This window comes from Bos javanicus, chromosome 5 (assembly GCF_032452875.1).
Source record: "Bos javanicus breed banteng chromosome 5, ARS-OSU_banteng_1.0, whole genome shotgun sequence".
Lineage (NCBI taxonomy): Eukaryota > Metazoa > Chordata > Mammalia > Artiodactyla > Bovidae > Bos > Bos javanicus.
In genome coordinates this window covers 65094374-65117045 of record NC_083872.1, presented here as the reverse complement: position 1 = coordinate 65117045, position 22672 = coordinate 65094374, and the positions used below count along the sequence as shown (strand labels likewise).

Sequence of the window (22672 nt, the reverse complement as noted above, 5' to 3'; positions counted from 1 at the left end):
GCCTTCTAGCTAAGGGTTGTAGTCTAGAACAACCAGAAGAACAGATTTATTCTGTAGCTATGTTTTGTTAGCCTACATTTTTCTTAATTTGAAGCAAAATTAAAATTGACAACAATAAAAATCTAGAGCAGTTTTAACAAAAATCCAGCTTTCTGTTATCTCTTTTAAAATCTCTTGATTTTCAGGGCTTTCCTGGTGGTCCAGTGGTAAAGAATTTGCCTGCCAATGCAGAAGACACAGGTTCAGTTCCTGGTCCTAGAAGATCCCTCATGCTACGGAGCAACTAAGCCCATGCATCACAACTACTGAGCCTATTCTCTGGAGCGCATGCTCTGCAACAAGAAAGGCTACTATAATGAGAAGCCCACACACAGCAAGGAACAGTAGTCTCTGCTAACCACCGCTAGAGAAAGCCTGCATGCAGCAACGAAGACCCAGCAGAGACAAAAATAAATAAATAAATATTAAAAAAAAAAAATCTCTTGATCTTCCCCTAAAGATCTAGCAATACTGGACTGCATTCCCATGTGGCAACTGTCAGCTGAAGCAACCACAGAGCAACTCTATTGAAGTGGAGTAAAGGAATTCCTGTCTGCCACAGTCCCCACCACTCCTTAATGCCTTACTCCCAGCCTGCTTCACTTAATTTATCTTACATGCCTGACCTCTGCAGGCCTTTGCATCTGCAGCCAAGATAGAGAATTTAGAAATACAATGTAAGTATAGTCAGGAAAAAAATAAAAATGCAAAGGTAGGTTGATGCAAGATAGCTGAGGGTCTTAAATGCCAAGGTAAGAAAATTGGATTTTAATTAGGCAAAATGATAGCTCTAAATAAGTTTTTGAAGTGGGGACCGGCAAAATCAAACAGACTGCAGCAAAAGCCAGAAACTGTCCCTGCTTCCTCTGGTGCTGATTCCTTCCAGGAAGCTTCCTCTGACTTCCCAAAGCTGACTTAACCAAGTAAAGAGAGGCCCTGGAAAAGGTGCTGGGTGTAGGGACTGGAGGTGTGAGGGGAGACAGTCCAGATAGGGGAGAGGGTATTGAGGGACCAAGAAAGCCCTAAAGGGGCAACAAGGTGGGGGGCCTGCCTGGATCCTGAAGACCTGACAGTGGTGTCTGGGCAGCCCTCCCACATATGCATGAAACCACTTGAACACAGACATGTGTCAGACTGGGCTTCCCTGGTGGCTCAGTTGGTACAGAATCTGCCTACAATACAGGAGATCTGGGTTTGATCCCTGGGTTGGGAAGAGCCCCTGGAGAAGAAAATGGCTACCCACTCTAGTATTCTTACCTAGAGACCCCATGGACAGAGTAGCCTGGAGGGCTACAGTCCACAGGGTCACCAAGAGTCAGACACAAGTGAGCAACTAACCCTTTCACTTTCGTGTGTCGGACAGTCTCTGCCCATACTTCACAGCCAAGTGTTCCTTTTTTCTATGTGTCTCCCTCATGAGCTGAGCATCCTGCAAGGTCAGAGGGTATCTTAATCATCTTTGAAACTCCCTCCCAGTGTTTCTCTATTTGGCTCTTTATCCTGGCATTCAGTAGATACCCACTGTTCACAGAACTCTTCCTAGACCAGTGGCAAGGAGGTGACATAGAGGCTATGATGTAGAAGCTAAGAAAGCATTACTAAGGGACCAAATCTAAGTGTTGGCAGCAAGAAAGGAAAAGAAGTCCAGTGAGATATACAACAATAAGATGGAAAGAAAGGAGTCTGGGGCCACCAGGTGGCTTTGTCCGGCAAGATGTCAGAGAAGACTTATGGCAAACAGAAAGGTGAATTTCCCCATCCTCACAGTGGCCATCAGAAGGACTGGCCTGGCAAGGGCTGAGGAAGGTTGAGTGTGTTTTTAGACAGGAGGAGATAGAGTTTTACTGGAAAACAAAGGCAATGAGGATCAGGAGACATAGGACCAGAGCTGTAAATTTGGGAAGCAACTACATTGAAGTCACAGCTGATGCCAAGAAATGAACACTCTGTTTCACTGTCATAAAATGATAAATCCCAAAACAAAACGATAAATCTACTAGAAGTTATGATCCTGTCTAACGCTTACTGGCAATGCACTAGGGATCTATCAGCACCACCTCACTTAAACCTCACAATAACCCTGTCAGGAATGTACTAATATTCCCATTTGACAGATTAGGAAATCAAGGCTAAGGGACATTATTACTTTTCCAAGGTCAATAACGACACAGAAATAACAGAGTCAAGCCCGGGCTCATCGAAGACAAGTGCTCTGGTCCTCAAAGCTACCCTGCCTCGCTAACAGCACAGGCAACAAGAAGGATTCTAGAAAATGGAACCAGGATCTGTTTCCCCCACAAATTTCTCTGAGGTCACCTATTCCTTTCCAAACAATTTTTCATAGAGGGATCTCAATGGACCAGAATTCACAAGGAAAGGGAAATGCTGACACACTTGAGAACATGCTAACTGTACTATTTGAACTCTTCTTGGTTGGTCATCTTCCTAAAAGGTGAGTAAATGGAATGTCGTGAGATGAGGGGCTCCTCTGGTGAGGGCTATGGGGCCCCTGAAGATAATCACAGAGAATGCTAATTCTCAATGTTCAGAACCTCAGTGGAGCCAGAGCTGCAGTGAAAGCTGAAGCAAATGCTACTGACCCCAGGGCTGCCCCCGATACTGTTTGTTGGACTAAACCTCTGATGCAAGTGTGTTTGTCTGGCGATCAATACTCTTGGATCTCCCATAGCTCCTATGAGTGTACTGGGCCATAGAAAGGAAATTCGAGGAGGCTCCATTTAAATTGATGTTCCATTATGTTTTTATTAAAACTGTGAAAACGTATTACCTCCTACATACACCAGAGAATCCTTTTACAAGAACAATTACAGGACCATGTTTTCCCTTGCCTCATTGTTTCATTCGGAAACTCGATTAAGCACCTCTTCTTCTTTCCATATTCCAAGCTCCTTGGAAGTCATTATACAGAACAGGGTGTACAATATTTATCACACACGGTGAAAGCATTAGACTTAAAAGTCCGAAGGAACTCTGGATTATCAGGTTTTACCATTTCTTTCATAAAGTGATAGCTTATTTATAACATGCTTAATTTTGAAAAAATATTGTTAACAGTCCTTTTTTAAAGTTTAGGAAATTTCCACATCATTTAATGCAGAAATAGAGTTCATTAGCAAATATATTAATTCATGTTGTTGATACAAATGAGCTATAATAAGATCTGCATAATAATAATGGAATAGAACCAGACCAGCCAAAATTTAATAGCAGCAATGAGGTCAAAGTATATTGGGTGGCTGGTTGTCCAACAGCTGGTGGACAGCTGGAGTCCAAGTGTCCAAGAGGCAAGTAATAAGAATGTCACACTGGTAGCCTACTCACTCTCTCATACCCATCACCCTGTTTCCAGGTGGGAAGTGGGATAGAAGCAGGGGTCCTAGCTCCCTTTGAGTTACATGTCAACATTCTCACTCACTAGCCCCCAGATCCTAAAAAGAGACATGTAAGGAACACTCAAAATTATAGACGGTCTTGAGAAAAAAACATGATGTTAAATAACTTTAAAATTCTTAAATCTCTCATACGTGGTAAAATGGGCATTTACTAAAAATATAAGGAGTTTTTACAAGGGTCTCACAGATAAGTAGAAATTTTTCAGAAGGAGTCATTTTTTCTGTGGATTGGATTTTTTGGCAATTCTTTTGTCAGGACATATGCTATGCTAAGTCACTTCAGTTGTGTCCGACTCTGTGTGACCCCATAGACAGCAGCCCACCAGGCTCCCCCGTCCCTGGGATTCTCCAGGCAAGAACACTGGAGTGGGTTGCCATTTCCTTCTCCAATGCATGAACGTGAAAAGTGAAAGTGAAGTCACTCAGTCGTGTCCGACTCTTAGCAACCCTATGGATTGCAGCCTAACAGGCTCCTCCGTCCATGGGATTTTCCAAGCAAGAGTACTGGAGTGGGGTGCCATTGCCTTCTACAAAGAACTACATTAATAGAAGTCCAGAAGTGTGCTGTTTTCTTAAATGAAATTCCCTCACAGATGAGACACTTGAAGTACAGGAGATGAAAGAAAACAAAAAGAGCTCTAAAAAAAAAAACTGCTAGGTGACTCAGAGATGTCCTCCCTCCAGTACTGAGTATAAAGTTGTTAATTATTTGCTATTTTTACTATAAATATTTTTAAAGAGTTTGTACTGGACAGAGTGTGGGCAATGGACATGGCCTGATTCCGGTGCATCCCCCATGTCATCCTCCCACAGAGTCAAATTTTGTTTGGGAATTCATCCCACCCACACATAGCCCAGTGACTGAGGGCAGGCAGATCTAGCCCTCTCCCATGTCCACCTGGGCAAGGATGGGTCTAAAGATGATTTTATCTCCTTTGCCAGGGATTGGCTGAAGGGTGGTCATGTGACCTAATCCCACCCAATGAGAGAGGCAGACCCTGCAAGGGAAAGTTTCAGCTCCTCAAGGGCATGCCTGAGGAAGGCACCGAAGCTCCTTTCCCTCTGATCACTGTTGTGTCTCAGTGCAATTCCTGGACCATCTGGCTGCTACCACAGAGATAGATTCTCCTAGGAAGGCAAATGGAAGGTCTTTCACAGTATCATTGAACAGCTTAATCAACCAGTCCTCCCAACAGACTTTCCTGTTATGTGAAATAATATTGGGTTGGCCCAAAAGTTCATTGAGGTTTTTCGTAAGAGTTTTAATTTTCCTTATGGGTTCAGCTGGTTTGAGTTTGTTGAAACAGAAGCAACATTCAAGGGCCCATCACCTTCTGAGAAAACTGTGTGTCATACCCACCTCTTCTTCAGAGGTGAGACATAGGTAAGAACCTGTCACATGGACTTACTTGGCAGAACCGTGGATAAGAATCCACCTGCTAATGCAGGGGACACAGGTTTGATCCCTGGTCCAGGAAGATCCCACATGCTGCAGAGCAACTAAGCCTGTGCACCACTAGAGCCTGGGAGCCGCAACTACTGAAGCCCATGCACCTAGAGCCTGTGCTCTGCAACAAGAGAAGCCACTGCAGTGAGAAGCCTGTGCGTGGCAACAAGCAGTAGCCGCCACTCTCTGAAACTAGAGAAAAGCCTGCACAGCAACAAAGACCCATCACAGCCAAAAAATATTCATAATGATAATTTTTTTAAAGACTCTGTTACATGAGTTTCTGAGGGCTACTGTAACAAAAGGCCACAAACTAGGTGGCTTTAAAAAAAAAGAAAGAAAGAAAGAAATTTATCCTCTTACAGTTTTAGAGCTAGAAATCTGAAATCAAGATTTTGGCAGGGCTGTGCTCTCTCTGAAGTCTCTAGGAGAAAATCTGTTGTTTGCATTTTTCTTAGCCTCTGATGTTGCTGGCGATTGTTGGAGTTCCTTGACTTGTAGACACATGACTCTAACCTTTGCCTCTTATATGTGTCTCATGTGTCTCTTCTCCTCTGCTTACAAAGACACCAGTCACATTGAATCAGAAGCCCCACCCTAAGTACATACGTGAAGTCAAGTCGCTAAGTCGTGTCCGACTCTTTGTGACCCCATGGACTGTAGTGTGCCAGGATCCTCCGTCCATGGGATTTTCCAGGCAAGAAGACTGGAGTGGGTTGCCATTTCCTTCTCCAGGAGATCTTCCCCACCCAGGGATTGAACCCGGGTCTCCCACATTGTAGGCAGACGCTTTACTGTCTGAGAGTAATGTGACCTCATCCTAACTTGGTTACATCTGTACACACCCTATTTTCAAATAAGGTCAATTCACAGGTACCAGAGGTTAAAGCTTCAATCTATCTTTGGAGAAACAAATTCAGTTCATAACACCCTGACGTGGTGGCCACAGTTGACTAGACCTATGGCAATTTCACAAGAGTGACATCCAACGGGAGTTGGATTACCTGGGCTCAAATCCCAGCTCTTACCATCCATGTGTTCTTTCTTACTTACTTTTTAACTTTTTAAGAACTCTGTTCCCTCATCTGTAAAATGGAAGAAATAACAGCATCCATCTCATGGGATTGTTATGAGGATTAAATGGGTACATACAGGAAAAGCACCTAGAACAGCGCTTGGCACAGAAAGCTCCCATATGGTTTTCACCATTTACCCCTCCACGTTCATTGACACGTGTCTTAAGAGACATCTCTACTCACAGTTCATTACTCCTTATTCAAGGCCCTGTGCCTGGCTTTCCTCCCATCATCCACTGACTTGGCTCCAGGGATGTTACCAGGGTAGATGTCTAACTTTAACCTTCCTCAGTCTCCCCTTCTAGAAATTCTCTGGGCTTTTCAAGAAATGTGCTTCTCAGGTCTTCCTATTACTGATATTGTTTCTATCCCAGTTGTACTTCCCCCAAAGAGTACTGCTAGGTGAGCATGTTATGTTCCGCTAGGATCCTACTGTATCTGCAGGGAGTCCTTCATCCGGGAGGGAGGGACAGAGAGCCACACGCCCCAGGCTGCAGACTTCAAGTTTCTGAGGAGGCCATGTGCTATGACAGGAGATTTTATTTCTGAGATGTAAGGGGACAGGGCAGCTGGTACACACAGAATCCCCCAAAGCATAGCTAGCATTCAGTAACACTAATTTGTTGTTATTTTACACATGTATGCATTAAACTGATAGGCAGATTCTTTACCACTGAGCCACCTGGGAATAGGGCTTCCCTGGTGTCTCAGACAGTATAGAATCTGCCCGCAGTGCGGAAGACCCAGGTTCAATCCCTGAGTCAGGAAGATCCTCTGGAGAAGGGAACAGCAACCCACTCTGGTATTCTTGCCTGGAGAATCCCCATGGACTGAAGAGCCTGGCGGGCTACAGTCCATGGGGTTGCAAAGAATCAGACACAACTGAGCAACTTTCACTACTATGCATTAAATTATAGGAAACATACTATTTGCTATTGTGATATAAATTTTCTTTTTAAAATAAATCTTAAAACACTAAGTCAGTTTTTATATTAAGTACATAATAATATAGGTGATACATAAATGAAAGAGAAAGCAAATGATGGAGAGTTAGGGAAACCCATGTTTTTTAAATCTCTCTGGACCACATTAGCTCCAACCATCTCTATGCAAAAGTAATAAGGATCCACAAGAGGGCGCCTCAGCAAGTTGAGTCCACAAGCAATTGCCCTGATCCTGAAAATAAATTCCGCGGCGTTTACATTTTCTACTCACTCCTTCCTTAGCCCCACACCCCAACCCTTTACAAGTAATAATAATTTTCATTAAAACAAGACTCAGTTGCTCACCTATAGTGACCTGGCTGACACAACTGTAGTAGCTGCCGGTCGTTGCAGAGGAAAGGTTATAACTCCCACTGCTTATATCTTTGTCTGTTAAGAAAATAAAAGAGGAGGTTAATTACATTCTGATAAATACCATAACCACAAAGTAGATTTATGACTGCTGGTAAATAAACCAAATATCTGTGTCCAGGAAACGCGTACTCCTTCATTGGTTCATTCACTGCAGGAAGTGCTAGGGGCCAGGCATTTCGAACATTCTGACAAACAACCCAGATTGTCACATAGACAATTTCAGTTTGGTGTCACTGTTATTAAAATGGGAGGAGGGCACTGGGAGAGGACTGTATGACCAGGTGAAAAAACACCTAATCCAAACTAGAATGTATCAGGTAAGGCTTTGTGGAGGAAGTGACATCTGAATTAAAACCTAAGAGATGAATACCATCCAGCTAGGAAAAAGAGGGGTGCATTGAGGGGAAAGACCCAGGCAGAGTGCTATCATCATGTCTAGAAAGTCAGAAGTCTCAGCTTTGTGAGTTAAGAGCTAAACACAGTAAAAGAGAGATGAGCAGCGGCTGGACCACAAAGGGTCTTTATAAACCACATTAACAAATCTGGATGCTGCCAAGAGAACAGGATTCCATTTTCATTTCAGAAAGATCACTTTGAGGCAGCAAGGGGAACAGATGAGGAGTGTGAAAGAAGAGGCAGAAAGACTGCTTTATGAGGCCACTCAGTCATCCTGAGAAGAGGTAGTGGTGGCCAAATCATGGCAGGACAGGCAATGGAGACAGAGAGTGAGTTCAATTCCCTTCCAGGCTCGAATTCAGCCAGCTGCCATGCAGACTTCAGTACCGTGAGCAGACTGCGTTCCAGGCAGAGCAGCAGAGACACCAAACCTCCCATTTACATGGCATCTTAGCATTTCCAGCCACCTTGTCTCCTGCACAAGGTGGAGCAGGGCAGGTGTCACCCCATGTCTCTGATGGAAAAGCTGAGGCTCCAGGTGGCTGAGCACCTTTCCTGAGGTCATGCAACAGCATGTGGCAGAGCAGAGCTCCAACCGAGATCAGAACTACTTTAAAATGTCTATGAAAAAGGCAGGGCATAAGTGACTTTAAAATATCAAAAACAGGGATTTCCCTGGTGGTCCAGTGGCCAGGACTCCATGATCCCAAGGCAGGGGGTCTGGGTTCTATCCCTGGTCAGGGAACTAGATTTTACATGCCACAGCTAAAAAATCCCACATGCTGCCACTAAGACCCGGCACAGTCAAATAAATATTTTTTAAAAATATCAAAATAAATATTATTTAATATAACACATTACAGGTTAGAGACAAAAAGTTATTATAAGAATGGTTGCAAAACTGACCTGAAGGAAATATACAAATATTATATGCCATGTGATACCAGGAAAACTCATTATGAAATTCTGATCTATAATGTTAAAAATTACAGGTCTGAAGGAGAGAAATAATTAAGAATTAGTCAAATGTACTCAAAGAGAAAGGGTTTTTAGAAACATGCAAAGTCATATTTTAAGAACAGTAACGCAGACTGTTAGAGAAGATGGCTTTGCAGATGAACACTCTCGGAGGAAAGACCCGCAGATGCCTAGGCAGAGAGAGCAGGAAATGGGAGTCATCCGCAGGGGTGTCTGGATGTGCTTGTGGTTTGAAAGCAATTGGAGAGTATTGGCAAAAGCAGGTAATGAGCCAGAGGCCAGGGAAGTAATGGGAACCCCTAGAGGCCACATCAAGGTCACTGTAGGTCCACAAACAAGGAACTAAACAATTTTTAATGTGGAGAAAATAATTCAAGCAAGTTCATGCAACCAACTTCTTCTCTAAGAAACCTTCCCAGACCATCTCCCCTCTCTAGTGGGCTTCAGGCACAGTAGACACTCCAACAGTATCACGCATGCGAGATTGTACTCTATTATGGGTACCCCTAGGGCTTCCCTAGTGGCACAGATGGTAAAGAATCCTCCTGCAATGAGGGAAACCTGGATTCGATCCCTGGGTTGGGAAGATTCCCTGGAGGAGGGCATGGTAACCCACTCCAGTATTCTTGCCTGGAGAATCCCCATGGACAGAGGAGCCTGGCAGGCCATAGTCCATGGGGTCGCAAAGTGTCCACAAGACTCAACAGCTAAGAACAGAGCGGGTTTACCCCAAACCATGTGCTTGTCAAGGGCAGGTCCACCCATTATTCAATTTGTTATTTCCAGACCTTAGTGCTACACCTGGAAAAGGTGAATCCTCAATATATGTTCATTGTTTGAAAGAAAGAATAAAGGAATGCATGAAATTAAAGGAAAAATACATGACCATTTCCCCTTCTTATGAACTGTAACTTCAATAGAGGTTCAAGGAGAAAGAGCACTTGGCTAGGAGTCAGCAGACCTGAGGTCTGAAGCCCCAGCTTTGCTGCACATGAACTCTGTGAACTTGGTCAAGCTCTTGACTTCTTTAGTCCTGATCTTTCCATCTGAAAATGACAATAGTGCTTATCTCACTTTTCCTGGGCTAGGGTGGGGAGGTAGACGAGGATGAGGTATGGTTAACAAAAATAAATCAGCCACACAAAATGCATAGTTAGCAAGTAATTCTATATATATTTGTGGAATCAGCTGAATCAACAACACCCAGACCTAAAACACATCAAACTACAACTACGCTAAAGTTGTCCTTCCTAATTTTTAAAAACCCTTCACTAATGATCTGCCCTTAAAATATTTTGGAAGTGAAAAAGGACAAGGTCAATGGCATCAAAGAGTGGGGAGAGGTGACAGGAGAGATTCAGTAGCCACAGAAATGATTATGAATGGTGAGAAGAGAAAAGGAATGAAAAAGAGAAGAACACTGAGAATTAGTAATCAACAAAGAAGCAGAATGTTTGAATTAGCAATGAATGCCTGGGAAGAGGCTGCGCATATATTTGAACAGGAAAAACTACTGAAATTTGAGTTTAATCTGAGTGGTAAAACTAGGGCATAGTTTCGCAATATTTTGAAAAGAATCAAAGAGCAATAATAAGTACAAAAAACTACGGTAGTTTTGGTACAAAGTGACTCTGTAAAGAAGATGTTTTCCTATATAAGAATTAAAACCAAAAAATGTGAGAGGGCTTGACTATCCATTTAATCTTTTAGGAACGAACTGCAGTTAAATAAAATTAAGTAAGGGGCGGAAAAACTTGAGCCTATGAATGAGGTTAATGAACTCTGTGGGTTTTGGAGTCAGTAATCTACATTAGCGGAGAAGGTGATGGCACCCCACTCCAGTACTCTTGCCTGGAAAATCCCATGGGCGGAGGAGCCTGGTAGGCTGCAGTCCATGGGGGCTTCCCTGGTGGCTCAGAGGTTAAAGCCTCTGCTTGAAGAAGGAAATGGCAACCCACTCCAGTATTCTTGCCTGGAGAATCCCATGGACAGAGGAGCCTGGTGGGCTATAGTCCACGGGGTCGCAAAGAGTTGGACACGACTGAGCAACTTAACTGGAATGCTGGAGACCTGGGTTCGATCCCTGGGTCAGGAAGATCCCCTGGAGAAGGAAATGGCAACCCACTCCAGTACTCTTGCCTGGAGAATCCCATGGATGGAGGAGCCTAGTAGGCTATAGTCCATGGGGTCGCAGAGTTGGACACGACTGAGCGACTTCATTCATTCAATCTACATTAGACACCTGGTTCCACCCCTTGAGCACACTGTCTCTCAGTGGGTCTGTTTCCGTGTATGTACAATGGGAATAATAACAGCATTTACTTTATAAAATAATACACAGAAGGTGTACAATTAGTGTTAGCTTTTGGCTTCCTTAGTGACTCAGACAATAAGGAATCTGCCTATCAATGCAGAAGACCCAGGTTCGATCCTGGGGCCGGGAGGATCCCTTAGAAAAGTGCATGGCAACCCACTCAAGTATTCTTGCCTTGAGAATCCCTTGGATAGAGGAGCCTGTCAGGCTACAGTCCATGGGGTCATGACAAGTTGGACATGACTGAGCAACTAACACTAACTATATTTAAAAAGAACAAAGGTACTTATAAAATGGAATACCATCTAGCAAAGGAAATGAATGAAGCAAAGCAATGCAAAATACTATCAACAGACCTCACAAACATAATGTTTAATGAAAGAAGCATATATATCATACCCAAATGATGTATGACTCTATTTATGAAAATTTCAACAACAAAACTAAATTGAATTCTTTATAAATGCATACATAGATGGTAAAACTGTAAGGAAAAGTATCAAAATAATTAGCACAAAAATAATTAGTCAGCATGGTGATTCCATTTGGTAAGAAAGAAAACCCCTTGAATTGTGAGAAAGTACGGGGAATGCAGGTGTGTGCCACAGTGCTGGGAATGTCCTGTTCTTGACCTAGGTGGTGGTCACAAGGTATTCATTTTATAATTATTTGTTAAATTATCAATCTGTCTTGACCACCTGTCTGTATATATAATAGCTTTTTTACAAAAATAAAGAGGGACAGAAATTACAGTAGGGCAAGATGTAGAAATGCAAATTCTGTACAAAATGTCTAAGAAAATGAAATGGTGGTGGATTCATAAAACAGTGGTCATTGACTACATACTTCTTGTCAGGCACTGAGCTAAAAATTCATTACTTCATTTCCATCATTATTTCATTTGTGTTCCAAAAAGATTCCTTTAAGATAGGTATGATTATCCTACTATCAAGAAGCTCACAAAAGTAGAGAACTTGCCCAGAATCACACTTCAGGGAAGTCACAAAGCTGGAATTAAAACCTAGGTTTATTGGGCACATACCCTGAGAAAACCATAATTTGAAATTATAAGTCAGTTCAGTTCTATCACTCAGTCATGTCCAACTCTTTGCAACCCCATGGACTGCAGCATGCCAGGCCTCCCTGTCCATCACCAACTCCTGGAGTTCACTCAAACTCATGTCCATTGACTCAGTGATGCCATCCAACCATCTCATCTTCTGTCATCCCCTTCTCCTCCCACCTTCAATCTTTCCCAGCATCAGGATCTTTTCAAATGAGTCAGTTCTTTGCATTAGGTGGCCAAAGTACTGGAGTTTCAGCTTCAGCATCAGTCCTTCCAATGGATATTCAGGACTGATTTCCTTTAGGACTGACTGGATTGATCTTCTTGCAGTCCAAGGGACTCTCAAGAGTCTTCTCCAACACCACAGTTCAAAAGCATCAATTCTTTGGTGCTCAGCTTTCTTTATAGTGCAACTCTCACATCCATACATGACTACTGGAAAAACCATAGCTTTGACTAGATGGACCTTTGTTGGTAAAGTAATGTCTCTGCTTTTTAATATGCTGTCTAGGTTGGTCACAACTTTCTTTCCAAGGAGTAAGCATCTTTGAATTTCAAGGCTGCAGTCACCATCTGCAGTGATTTTGGAGCCCCCCAAAATAAAGTCTGTCATTGTTTCCACTGTTTCCCCATTTATTTCCCATGAAGTGATGGGACCAGATGCCATGATCTTAGTTTTCTGAACGTTGAGTTTTAAGCCAACATTTTCACTCTCCTCTTTCACTTTCATCAAGAAGCTCTTTAGTTCTTCGCTTTCTGCCATAAGGGTGGTGTCATCTGCATATCTGAGATTATGGATATTTCTCCCGGCAATCTTAATTCCAGCTTGTGCTTCATCCAGTCCAGCATTTCTCATTATGTACTCTGCATATAAGTTAAATAAGCAGGGTGAAAATATACAGCCTTGACGTACTCCTTTTCTGATTTGGAACCAGTCTGTTGTTCCATATCCAGTTCTAACTGTTGCTTCTTGACCTGCATACAAATTTCTCAGGAGGCAGGTCAGATGGTCTGGTATTCCCATCTCTTGAAGAATTTTCCAGAGTTTGTTGTGATACAAACAGTCAACGGCTTTGGCATAGTCAATAAAGCAAAAGTAGATGTTTTTCTGAAATTCTGTTGCTTTTTTGATGATCCAATGGATGTTGGCAATTTGATCTCTGGTTCCTCTACCTTTTGTAAATCCACCATGAACATCTGGAAGTTCATGGTTCACATGCTGTTGAAGCCTGGCTTGGAGAATTTTTGAGCATTACTTTGGTAGTGTGTGAGATAAGTGCAATTGTGCAGTAGTTTGAGCATTCTTTGGCATTGCCTTTCTTAGGGATTGGAAGGAAAACTGACCTTTTCCGGTCCTGTGGCCACTGCTGAGTTTTCCAAATCTGCTGGCGTACTGAGTGCAGCACTTTCACAGCATCATCTTTTAGGATTTGAAATAGTTCAACTAGAATTTCATCACCTCCACTAGCTTTGTTCGTCGTGATGCTTCTTCTTAAGGCCCACTTGACTTCACATTTCAGGATGTCTACCTCTACGTGAGTGATCACATTATCGTGATTATCTGGGTCATGAAGATCTTTTTTTGTATAGTTCTTCTGTGTATTCTTGCCACCTCTTCTTAGTATCTTCTGCTTCTGTTAGGTCCAAACCATTTCTGTCCTTTATTGAGCCTATCTTTGCATGAAAAGTTCCTTTGGTATCTCTAATTTTCTTGAAGGGATCTCTAGTCTTTCCCATTCTATTGTTTTCCTCTCTTTCTTTGCACTGATCACTGAGAAAGGCTTTCTTATCTCTCCTTGCTGTTCTTTGGCATTCTGCATTCAAATGGGTATATCTTTCTGTTTCTCCTTTGCACTTTGCTTCTCTTCTTTTCACAGCTATTTGTAAGGCCTCCTCAGACCTCCTCCTCAGACCTCAGTTTTGCCTTTGTGCATTTCTTGGGGATGGTCTTGATCCCTGCCTCCTGTACAATGTCACGAACCTCTGTCCATAGTTCTTTAGGCACTCTATCAGATCTAATCCCTTGAATCTACTTGTCACTTCCACTGTATAATCGTAATGGATTTGATTTAGGTCATACTTGAATGGTCTAGTGGTTTTCCCTATTTTCTTCAATTTAAGTTTGAATTTGGCAATTAGGAGTTCATGATCTCAGCCATAGTCAGCTCCTGGTCTTCTTTTTGCTGACTGTATAGAGCTTCTCCATTTTTCATCCCAATGTTCACTGAAGCACTATTTACAATACCTAGGACACTGAAGCTACCTAAATGTCCCTCAACATAGGAATGGATAGAGAAGATGTGTACATATATTCAATGGAATATTACTCAGTCCTTAAAAGGAATGGAATAGTGTCATATGCAGAGATATGGATAGATCTAGAGACTGTCATCCAGGGTGAAGTCAGAAAGAGAAAAGTAAATATATAATATCATTTATACATGGAATCTAGAAAAATGGTACAGATGAACTTATTGGCAAAGCAGAAATAGAGACACAGATGTAAAGAAAAAACTTATGGATACCAAGGAGGGGAAGGGGAGGTGGGATGAACTGGGAGGTTGGGATTGACATATGCACACTACTATGTATAAAATAGATAATTAATGAGCACCTACTGTATAGCACAGGGAACTCTGCTCAGTGCTCTGTGGTGGCCTAAATAGGAAGAAAATATAAAAAAGAATAGATAGATATAACTGATACATTTTGCTGTACGGCAGAAATTAACACAACACTGTAAAGCAACCTGATTTTGTTACAAGAACATACTGATCATAAGTATACGCAAAATAATTTGAGACAAATAAAGTTGGGTTAAGTTTTGTCATACATTCCTGTTAAGGTGGCCTCTGAAGACAGGGTCCATGATTTGATGTCTATCTCATTCTCTGTAGAATTTCATCAGATAAATGACTGTCAAACATGTAGCACCAGATACACTAGGAGCCCACCTAACCCAGCTCACATTAATAATCTGTCCTCCTTCTGTCTTTGCCTCTGTTCTCAAATATTGGCTTAGAATAAGACAAACCTAGTGCTTTTTTAATTAATTTTTTATTGGAGACAGATGGTGAGTAAGAATGGGAGAGGGAAATTAACAAAAAAATTCAACTTGGAATAAATGAGAATTAAAGTATAGGAAAAAATAAGACAAAGAGAAAATCTGAAGTAAAATGGTAGAATTAAGTTCAAATACACTAGTAATAACAATACATGTAAATGGTCTAAATTTGCTATTTAAGATACTGTGAAATGGATTTTGAAAACAAACAAACAAAAATCAACTAAGTGCTATTTATAAGAGAAACACCTATAACAGAAGGACACAGAGATGTTGAACATAAAAGATAAAAAAAGATACAACAAGCGTTCATCAAATAAAGCTAGAGGTACTATGTTAATTTTATATGAAAAAGGTTTTAAGACAAAAAGCATTATTAAGCATAAAGAGGGGCAATAAATAATGATAAAAGGTTCAGGAAGGTTCGATAAAAGGTTCGATTCTTCAGGAAGATATAAAAAAGGTTACATCTGAGCTATTTAAGATAAAATAACCTCAAAATATATGAAGCAAAAATTAATAGAGCTACAAGGAGAAACTGACAAATCCATCATCAGAGGGGAAGATTTTAACATACTTAATAACTGGTTAAGCAAGGAAAATTTTAGCGAAAATACAGAAAATTTGAGACTGCAAATCACTCAGGCATTTGTTAGAGTGAAGAGCTTGATTTATAGCTCTGGATGGGCCTGGAATTCTGCATATTTTTCAGCACTATTGAGATACAATTGACAGTCGCATTTCTAATAGAATCCCAGGTGATGCCAGTGCTACCAGTCTAGGGTCTCCAAGCCCCGGTAAAATCCTCCCCTGGAATCCACAGTCCACAAAGTCTGGGAGAACATCTCACCCACAAGAAAGGGAAGACATACTGAAAAAAAGAAAATATTTTCATTAAACCCTTAAAAACATATTAGAAATCTGCTGATATGGACAGATGAAACTCAAGAATTATCAAACTGATAATGACACATAACTATTGACATTATCAAAAAATTCACAATTTGTTTAATTACCACTCTACAGTAGTATACTAGAAATAACATTTAACTTTTAAAAATATATATTTATTATGTGGAGAGTGAGCTACAACTGCTTACCACATCGTTAACATGTTTTTTTTTTTCTTTTTGCAAATCACTTAAAATTGTTTATAAAAGGCTCTAGAAAATCCACTAGTAAGAAAACAAAATATCAATCATGTAGGTGGGATGTGTGTCTATATGTGCATATGTATGTTCCTTAGAAATACTGGTATGATTTACTCCATGTCTGCTGTGTATTTTATAGGCTTACAGAAAAGTTTAATATTCAAGGCCAACCCTTTCCTCCTTGCTGCTATAGTCTGTATCTCATCCCTAACCTCCCTGAGCCTCAAATTCCTGCTTTACATTGTGACTGAAATTCATTCATTTAAAAAACATCGAGTGCCTACCACACAGAGTAGCTGCAGGCTGGCCCCAGTAGGAACTGGTGCCTTGGAAAGTCCCCCTACGGTGCTGATGAATTAACCAAAGTGTAGAGCGTGCTTCACTCCACAGAGCTTTCCCCACAACAGCAATAAACACACCAGAGCGCTGTGTACTATAATGCTCCAGGGCTTTCTAGGTTTTCATTACATTTTCGTCTTTGCTTTTTCATGTGACGCTGCAGCAGCATCAGGAGACAGGCAGGGCAGGGACCAGATGTAATAGCAGTAAGTTCCCAACGTACAAACGAGTTCTGTTCTAAGAGTGAGTTCAAAAGTCCCATTTGTTTTTAAGTCCAACAAAGTTAGCTGAGGTACCCAACTAATACAATCCTATATAGTACTGTGCTGTAACAGGTTTATAATACTTTTCACACAAATAATACATAAAAAACAAACACAACAAATAAAACATTTTTAGTCTTACAATACCGTACCTTGAAAAGTACAGTAGTACAGTACAATCCCTTGGACTGCAAGGAGATCCAACCAGTCCATCCTAAAGGAAATCAGTCCCGAATATTCATTGGAAAGACTGATGCTGAAGCTGAAACTCCAATACTTTGGCCACCTGATGTGAAGAACTGACTCATTGGAAAAGACCCTGATGCTGGAAAAGATTGAAAAGGAGAAGGGGACGACAGAGGATGAGATGGTTGGATGGCATCACCGACTTGATGGACAGGAGTTTGAGTAAGCTCCAGGAGTTGGTGATGGACAAGGAAGCCTGGTGTGCTGCAGTCCACAGGGTCACAAAGAGTTGGACACGACTGAGCAACTGAACTGAACTGAACAGTGCAACAGCTGGCATACAGAGATTGGCACCAAGTGAACAGGCAAGAAGAGTTACTGCCTGGAGGAGGCAGAGGGGGTGGGAGATGATAGAGCTGAAAGATCATCAGCAGTAGGAGATGGAGGACAGGCTGCAGTTTCACTCACACCTGACCTTGACGGAAAGCATGTTTGCATCTTTGAAAGTTTGCAGCTTGAAGGTTCGTATGTAGGGGACTTACTGTACTAGGAATGGTTCTCTCCTCCGCATCTCCCACTGGACCCGAGCTAGACCCAAACCCCTGGAGGGCAAAGTCAATGCTTATTCACCTGTGTCCACAGTGCCTGGCTCTGCCTAATACATAAAAAGCACAATAAATGTTTGCCAAAGACTCTAGCAATCTTTCAAATACTTCAGTCACCATTCCTGCATTTTAAACACGGGCCCGATATTCATTATCTCAGCTTCCCTTTGATTCCACTCTCACAGACACAGTGGCAAAAAGACTTTCCAGGAATCCTAATTAGAGAAAAGCCTTTCCTTTCCTTTTGTTTCCTCCTTGTACCTTTTTGATTCAGTGTTGAAAAGCCTACATTCTTTGTCATTTTTTCCAGAAGGTAAATATCCATACCTCATTATTCACAGAGAAAGCAATGGCAACCCACTCCAGTACTTTTGCCTGGAAAATATCATGGACGGAGGAGCCTGGTAGGCTGCAGTCCATGGGGTCATGAAGAGTCGGACACAACTGAGCGACTTCACTTTCACTTTTCACTTTCATGCGTTGGAGAAGGAAATGGTAACCCGCTCCAGTGTTCTTGCCTCGAGAATCCCAGGGACAGGGGAGCCTGGTGGGCTGCCGTCTATGGGGTCGCACAGAGTTGGACACAACTGAAGCAACTTAGCAGCAGCAGCAGCATTATTACAATGTAATAAGATTTATGAAAATGGTTTTTAATTTTGTTCTTACTTCCAGAACCCACAACAGTGCCTCACACATAGTGAGCACTCACAAAATATATGTTGAATTGTTTGTTCCAGAAACTTTGTTGGTAGCCACGAACAGTTTGTTTAGGACTAAGTTCTAATAGAAAAATCCACATGTCTATTACAAAGAACATCATGTTTTAAAGGAAAAGATTAAAGTGCTTCTTCACAGGATCAAAAAAAATTTTAATTTTACCCCAGAAAGAAATTTTTTAAGTGTGAAGGGCTGAAGGTCAAAAACTAATCTGTGCAGGCTTCACTGCAGCTTCTTAATCAAAAAGGATCCTAATCAATGTTGACCATGAATGACTGGATTGCATAACAACAAGCATGCCAGTTGGTGGAGGACAAGAACAAGAGACGCCTTCAAATAGCTCCTTAGATTTTTTTCGCAGCTAAAGCATGACTTCTAGCCTACTAGCATACTTCAGATTTCACCTCGTAGTGTGGACGCTTCTGTTCTGTTGTTCATTTCTATTTTCTGAAGGATAAAAGTTCTGTTGTGTACGTGTGTGCTCAGTTGTGTCCAACTCTTTGTGATCCCATGGACTGTAGCCCACCAGGCAACTCTCTCCATGGGATTCTCCAGGCAAGAATACTGCAGAGAGTTGCCATTTCCTACTCTAGGGGATCTTCCCGACCCAGGGATCAAACCTGTGTTTCCTGCATTGGAAGGTGGATTCCTTACTACTGTGCCACCTGGGAAGCCCAGAAGCTTTGTTACTTATTTGCAAAAGGAAAATGAAGCCTTAAAAATGTCTATGTGTGTACTACCTTCTCCTATTGCCCATTCAGTCTTTTAGTTGATCAGACTGGCAAGGACTGTTCACCCAGTATGTGCCAGCTGCTGGGCTAGGCACCAGGGACTTACCTGGTGGTCCAGTGGCTAAAACTCTGCACTCCCAATGCAGGGGACAAGGGTTTGATCACTGGTCAGAGAATCAGGTCTCACATGCTGCAACTAAGTGTTCCAATGCTGCAACTGAAGATCTTGCATGCTGCAACGAAGTGCCAAAACTAAGACCCGGTGCAGCCAAATAAGTAAATAGTTTTTTTAAAAAAGTATTATAGGCACTTAAAAAAAAAGATGTAGCCCATGGCCTTTGGGACTTTACAACCCACAGAGAGAAGTCTTTGTTGCACCACACACACACAAAAAAAGTTGTTTGGGAGAGGAGTAACCTTTGCCCGAGACAGGAACACAGTAGCATGGGGAGGTCAAAGGTGAGGGGGAGTGAACCTCATAGAGGAGGAGGGGGCTGTGTTTCAGAGCATGGGCCAAGTCCAGACACCTGAGAAAACCAGGCGCAATTGGTCACCTCCCTCCCTAAAAAGTTGGATGCTGGGACCAAGAGCAGCAGGAAAGAAGGATGGTCAGCTCCTGAACGGCCTTGTTTGTCAACCTAGAGAAGTCAGACTTTGGCCTGCAAGCAGAGGGGATCCCTTGGAGAGTTTTAAGCATAGGAATAACAGGATTAGATTTGCAACTGGGATCAAAGAGGCTTGGACTGAGGCAGAGATAGTTGGGAGGCTGCTACTACAGTCAAAATTGGCAGTGACCTCGACTAGGATAGGAACAGTGGGAAAGGAGAGGAAAAACCAGAGTATAAAAACTTTAAGGAAGAAGAATCAATGGGACTTAGTGGTTGAGAGTACATGGGCTGAGAGAGGCAGTTGACAGTAATAGCCATGCTTACTGAGTACTTACTATGTGTTGCTCATAAGCTCTTACAAGTACTGTTGCATTTAAACCTCAGAGAGATCCCATTTTGCAGATAAGAAAATTGAGGCCTCAGAGGTAAATTTGTTTGCCTAAGGTCACTGTTAGTGTGTTCTGATAAGAGAGGATTCAAAGATGACTCCTAAGATTCCAGCCTAGGTACTAGATACAGCATGCTGGCCCCTGCCAACCTCTCCTGTCTTGAATGTCATGCTTTACCAACACCGAATTGCTCCCCTCACCTTTGTTCATGCTGTTGCCCCTCCCTGGAATACCCTGCTTCTCCCAGTTGGTCTTTTAACATCATCTCCTCTGGGTAACTCTTTCCAACCTCTCCCTCACTCCCCGCAGCCCCTCTCCTGCAACATCACATCATAATTCTCTTTAGGAGTCTAGCTCCTCCAGCTGATGCTGCCATCCTGAGAGAAAGAGTGAGATCTCATTTATTCTGGTATTCTAGGAGCCAGGCTAGAGCCTGGAACATAGTTTGAGCTCAGTAGCTGGACTAATTCTATAGAATACAGGTACAGGAGAGGAATTCTGTTTTGGACACAATGAGTTTGCAATGCCAGAGAAGAACACATGTAAAGAAGTCAAGCAGACAGCTGGTTAGACAAGCATAGTACAAACAAGAAAAGAAACTCAAAGCTGGTGATTCCTATCTGGGAGTCACTGGATAAAGACAAGGGCTTCCCGGGTGGCGCAGTGGTAAAGAATCCACCTGCCAACGCCGGAGACTCAAGAGATTTGAGTTGGATCCCTGGATCTGGAAGATCCCCTGGAATAGGAAATGGCAACCCAATCCAGTATTCTTGCCTGGAAAATTCCATGGATAGAAGAGCTCATGGTGGGCTTCAGTCCATGGGGCTGCAAAGAGTCAGAGGTGATTGAACACGCATGCACCAATAAAGACAAAGTGCTAGGAAGGGTCATATGTCCTAGGCTCTTGTCTTTTTGGCTTCCCTCCATTTCCATGTTACACAGTTAGGCTTGGCTCTTACTATGCCCCTCTCCTACCCTCTTCCAATCAGAAGTTCTGAGCTTCTGGTCATCCACTGCCTTTGGCCTTTGCTCGGAGAAGGCAATGGCACCCCACTCCAGTACTCTTGCCTGGAAAATCCCATGGGTGGAGGAGCCTGGTAGGCTGCAGCAACCCATGGGGTCGCTGAGAGTTGGACACGACTCAGTGACTTCACTTTCACTTTTCACTTTCCTTGGAGAAGGAAATGGCAATCCACTCCAGTGTTCTTGCCTGGAGAATCCCAGGGACGGTGGAGCCTGGTGGGCTGCCGTCTGTGGGGTCGCACAGAGTCGGACACGACTGAAGCGACTTAGCGGCAGCAGCAGCAGCAGCAGCAAGCCCATTAACTCCTTGAGTTAATCCACAGAGCCATCCATACATGGTGAACATGTTCGTGAACAAGCATATTCTCTCTTTTTCCTAACTTCCCCAGCCTCAGGTTCCCCAGCCAAACTCTCCAGCCTGTATTTGGGCTCCCCATTTATTAGATGAGATAAAGTAAATTCTTCAACCTATCTGGGACTGATTTCTTCAAGTGGATACAGGGCTAATATTGGACTAGTTTCTTAAAGGTAGTGGTGAGATTTAAATGAGCTAATTTGCACAAAGTACTGCTGTTATTGTGTCTCAGCACACCCCACACTTCTACCTACAACTCTGTCACCCAGTTTACAGGCTTCCTGCTAAGAGACTAACTCTGCACTCAGGGCCACTGTCTCCCATTTGGTAGAGGTCTAATCAACGCCTTCCGAATGGCTGAGAGTGAGATTAGAAAGCCAAAGACAGAACCCAGGCAAACAGTAACAAGAAACAGAAGCAGGGAAGAAAGAAGCCCTTTAAGAAGTAGCAGGGAAATGAAGGGAGAATAGCTAACAACGAAACTGGCTCTGACTGCCTTTCCTTCTCATCTACTGGCTCTACGCTCTCACCACACTGACCTCCCAGCTAGCCTTGGACATGACAAAGTCATTCCTGTCCCAAGGCCTTTGCACCTAATTGTTCCCTTTGCTAGGAATGCACTTTCCCCACCTATTAAAATGGCTTGTTCCTTTCCTTCATTCACCCCTCTGCTCAAGTATCTCCTCAAAGAGGTTTTCCTTATCTGAAATCTTTCCCACTGTGCTCTATAAGCTCCTTGGGCCCCTTATTAAGCCTCCTAAGATTGGAAGCTGACAGCTCAAAGCCAGGCCGGCAGGTCCCACCACAAGTACCTTCCTGATGCAGCTTGGACACAGTCCATGGGCCTTCTTTTGGATGGCCAAGAATGAATCAAGTCCCAGTCATTTCTCTCTTGTCACTATCCTTGGCCTCATGCACATGGTTACATAATAAGCTAAAGGTGGTCAAGAACCCATACCATTGAGAAGACAGGGAAAGAAAGATCAGTAGTGAGTACAAAAGGGAGAGGCATTAAAAATCCAGAATTTTTTAAACAGCATCATCCACTGAACATGTATTTCAAGGACATATTACAGTTATTAATTACCCTAATTTCATTCCATGTTTCTAGAAGATACATATCTAGATGGCTGCCTGAATGTAAAAATTCACAC

General features: G+C 42.5%; 1 protein-coding gene across 14 annotated transcripts in view; it reads right to left on the bottom strand.

The window, feature by feature from the left end:
- The window catches only part of ANO4 (anoctamin 4), a 431104-nt gene that overhangs the window by 405031 nt on the left and 3401 nt on the right, over nt 1–22672 (bottom strand). For 12 of the 14 annotated variants that reach the window (XR_009736492.1, XM_061417051.1, XM_061417056.1 and 9 more), the window contains exon 2: nt 7265–7348. Coding sequence is in view for 10 of the 14 variants with exons in the window: in XM_061417036.1 (XP_061273020.1) it covers nt 7265–7348 (84 nt within the window). In the remaining 4 variants the exon portion in view is untranslated. Of the gene's footprint in view, nt 1–7264; nt 7349–14705; nt 14714–17056; nt 18147–22672 lie in introns of those variants that run through there. The other 2 variants (XM_061417044.1, XM_061417055.1) reach the window with 2 other exon arrangements.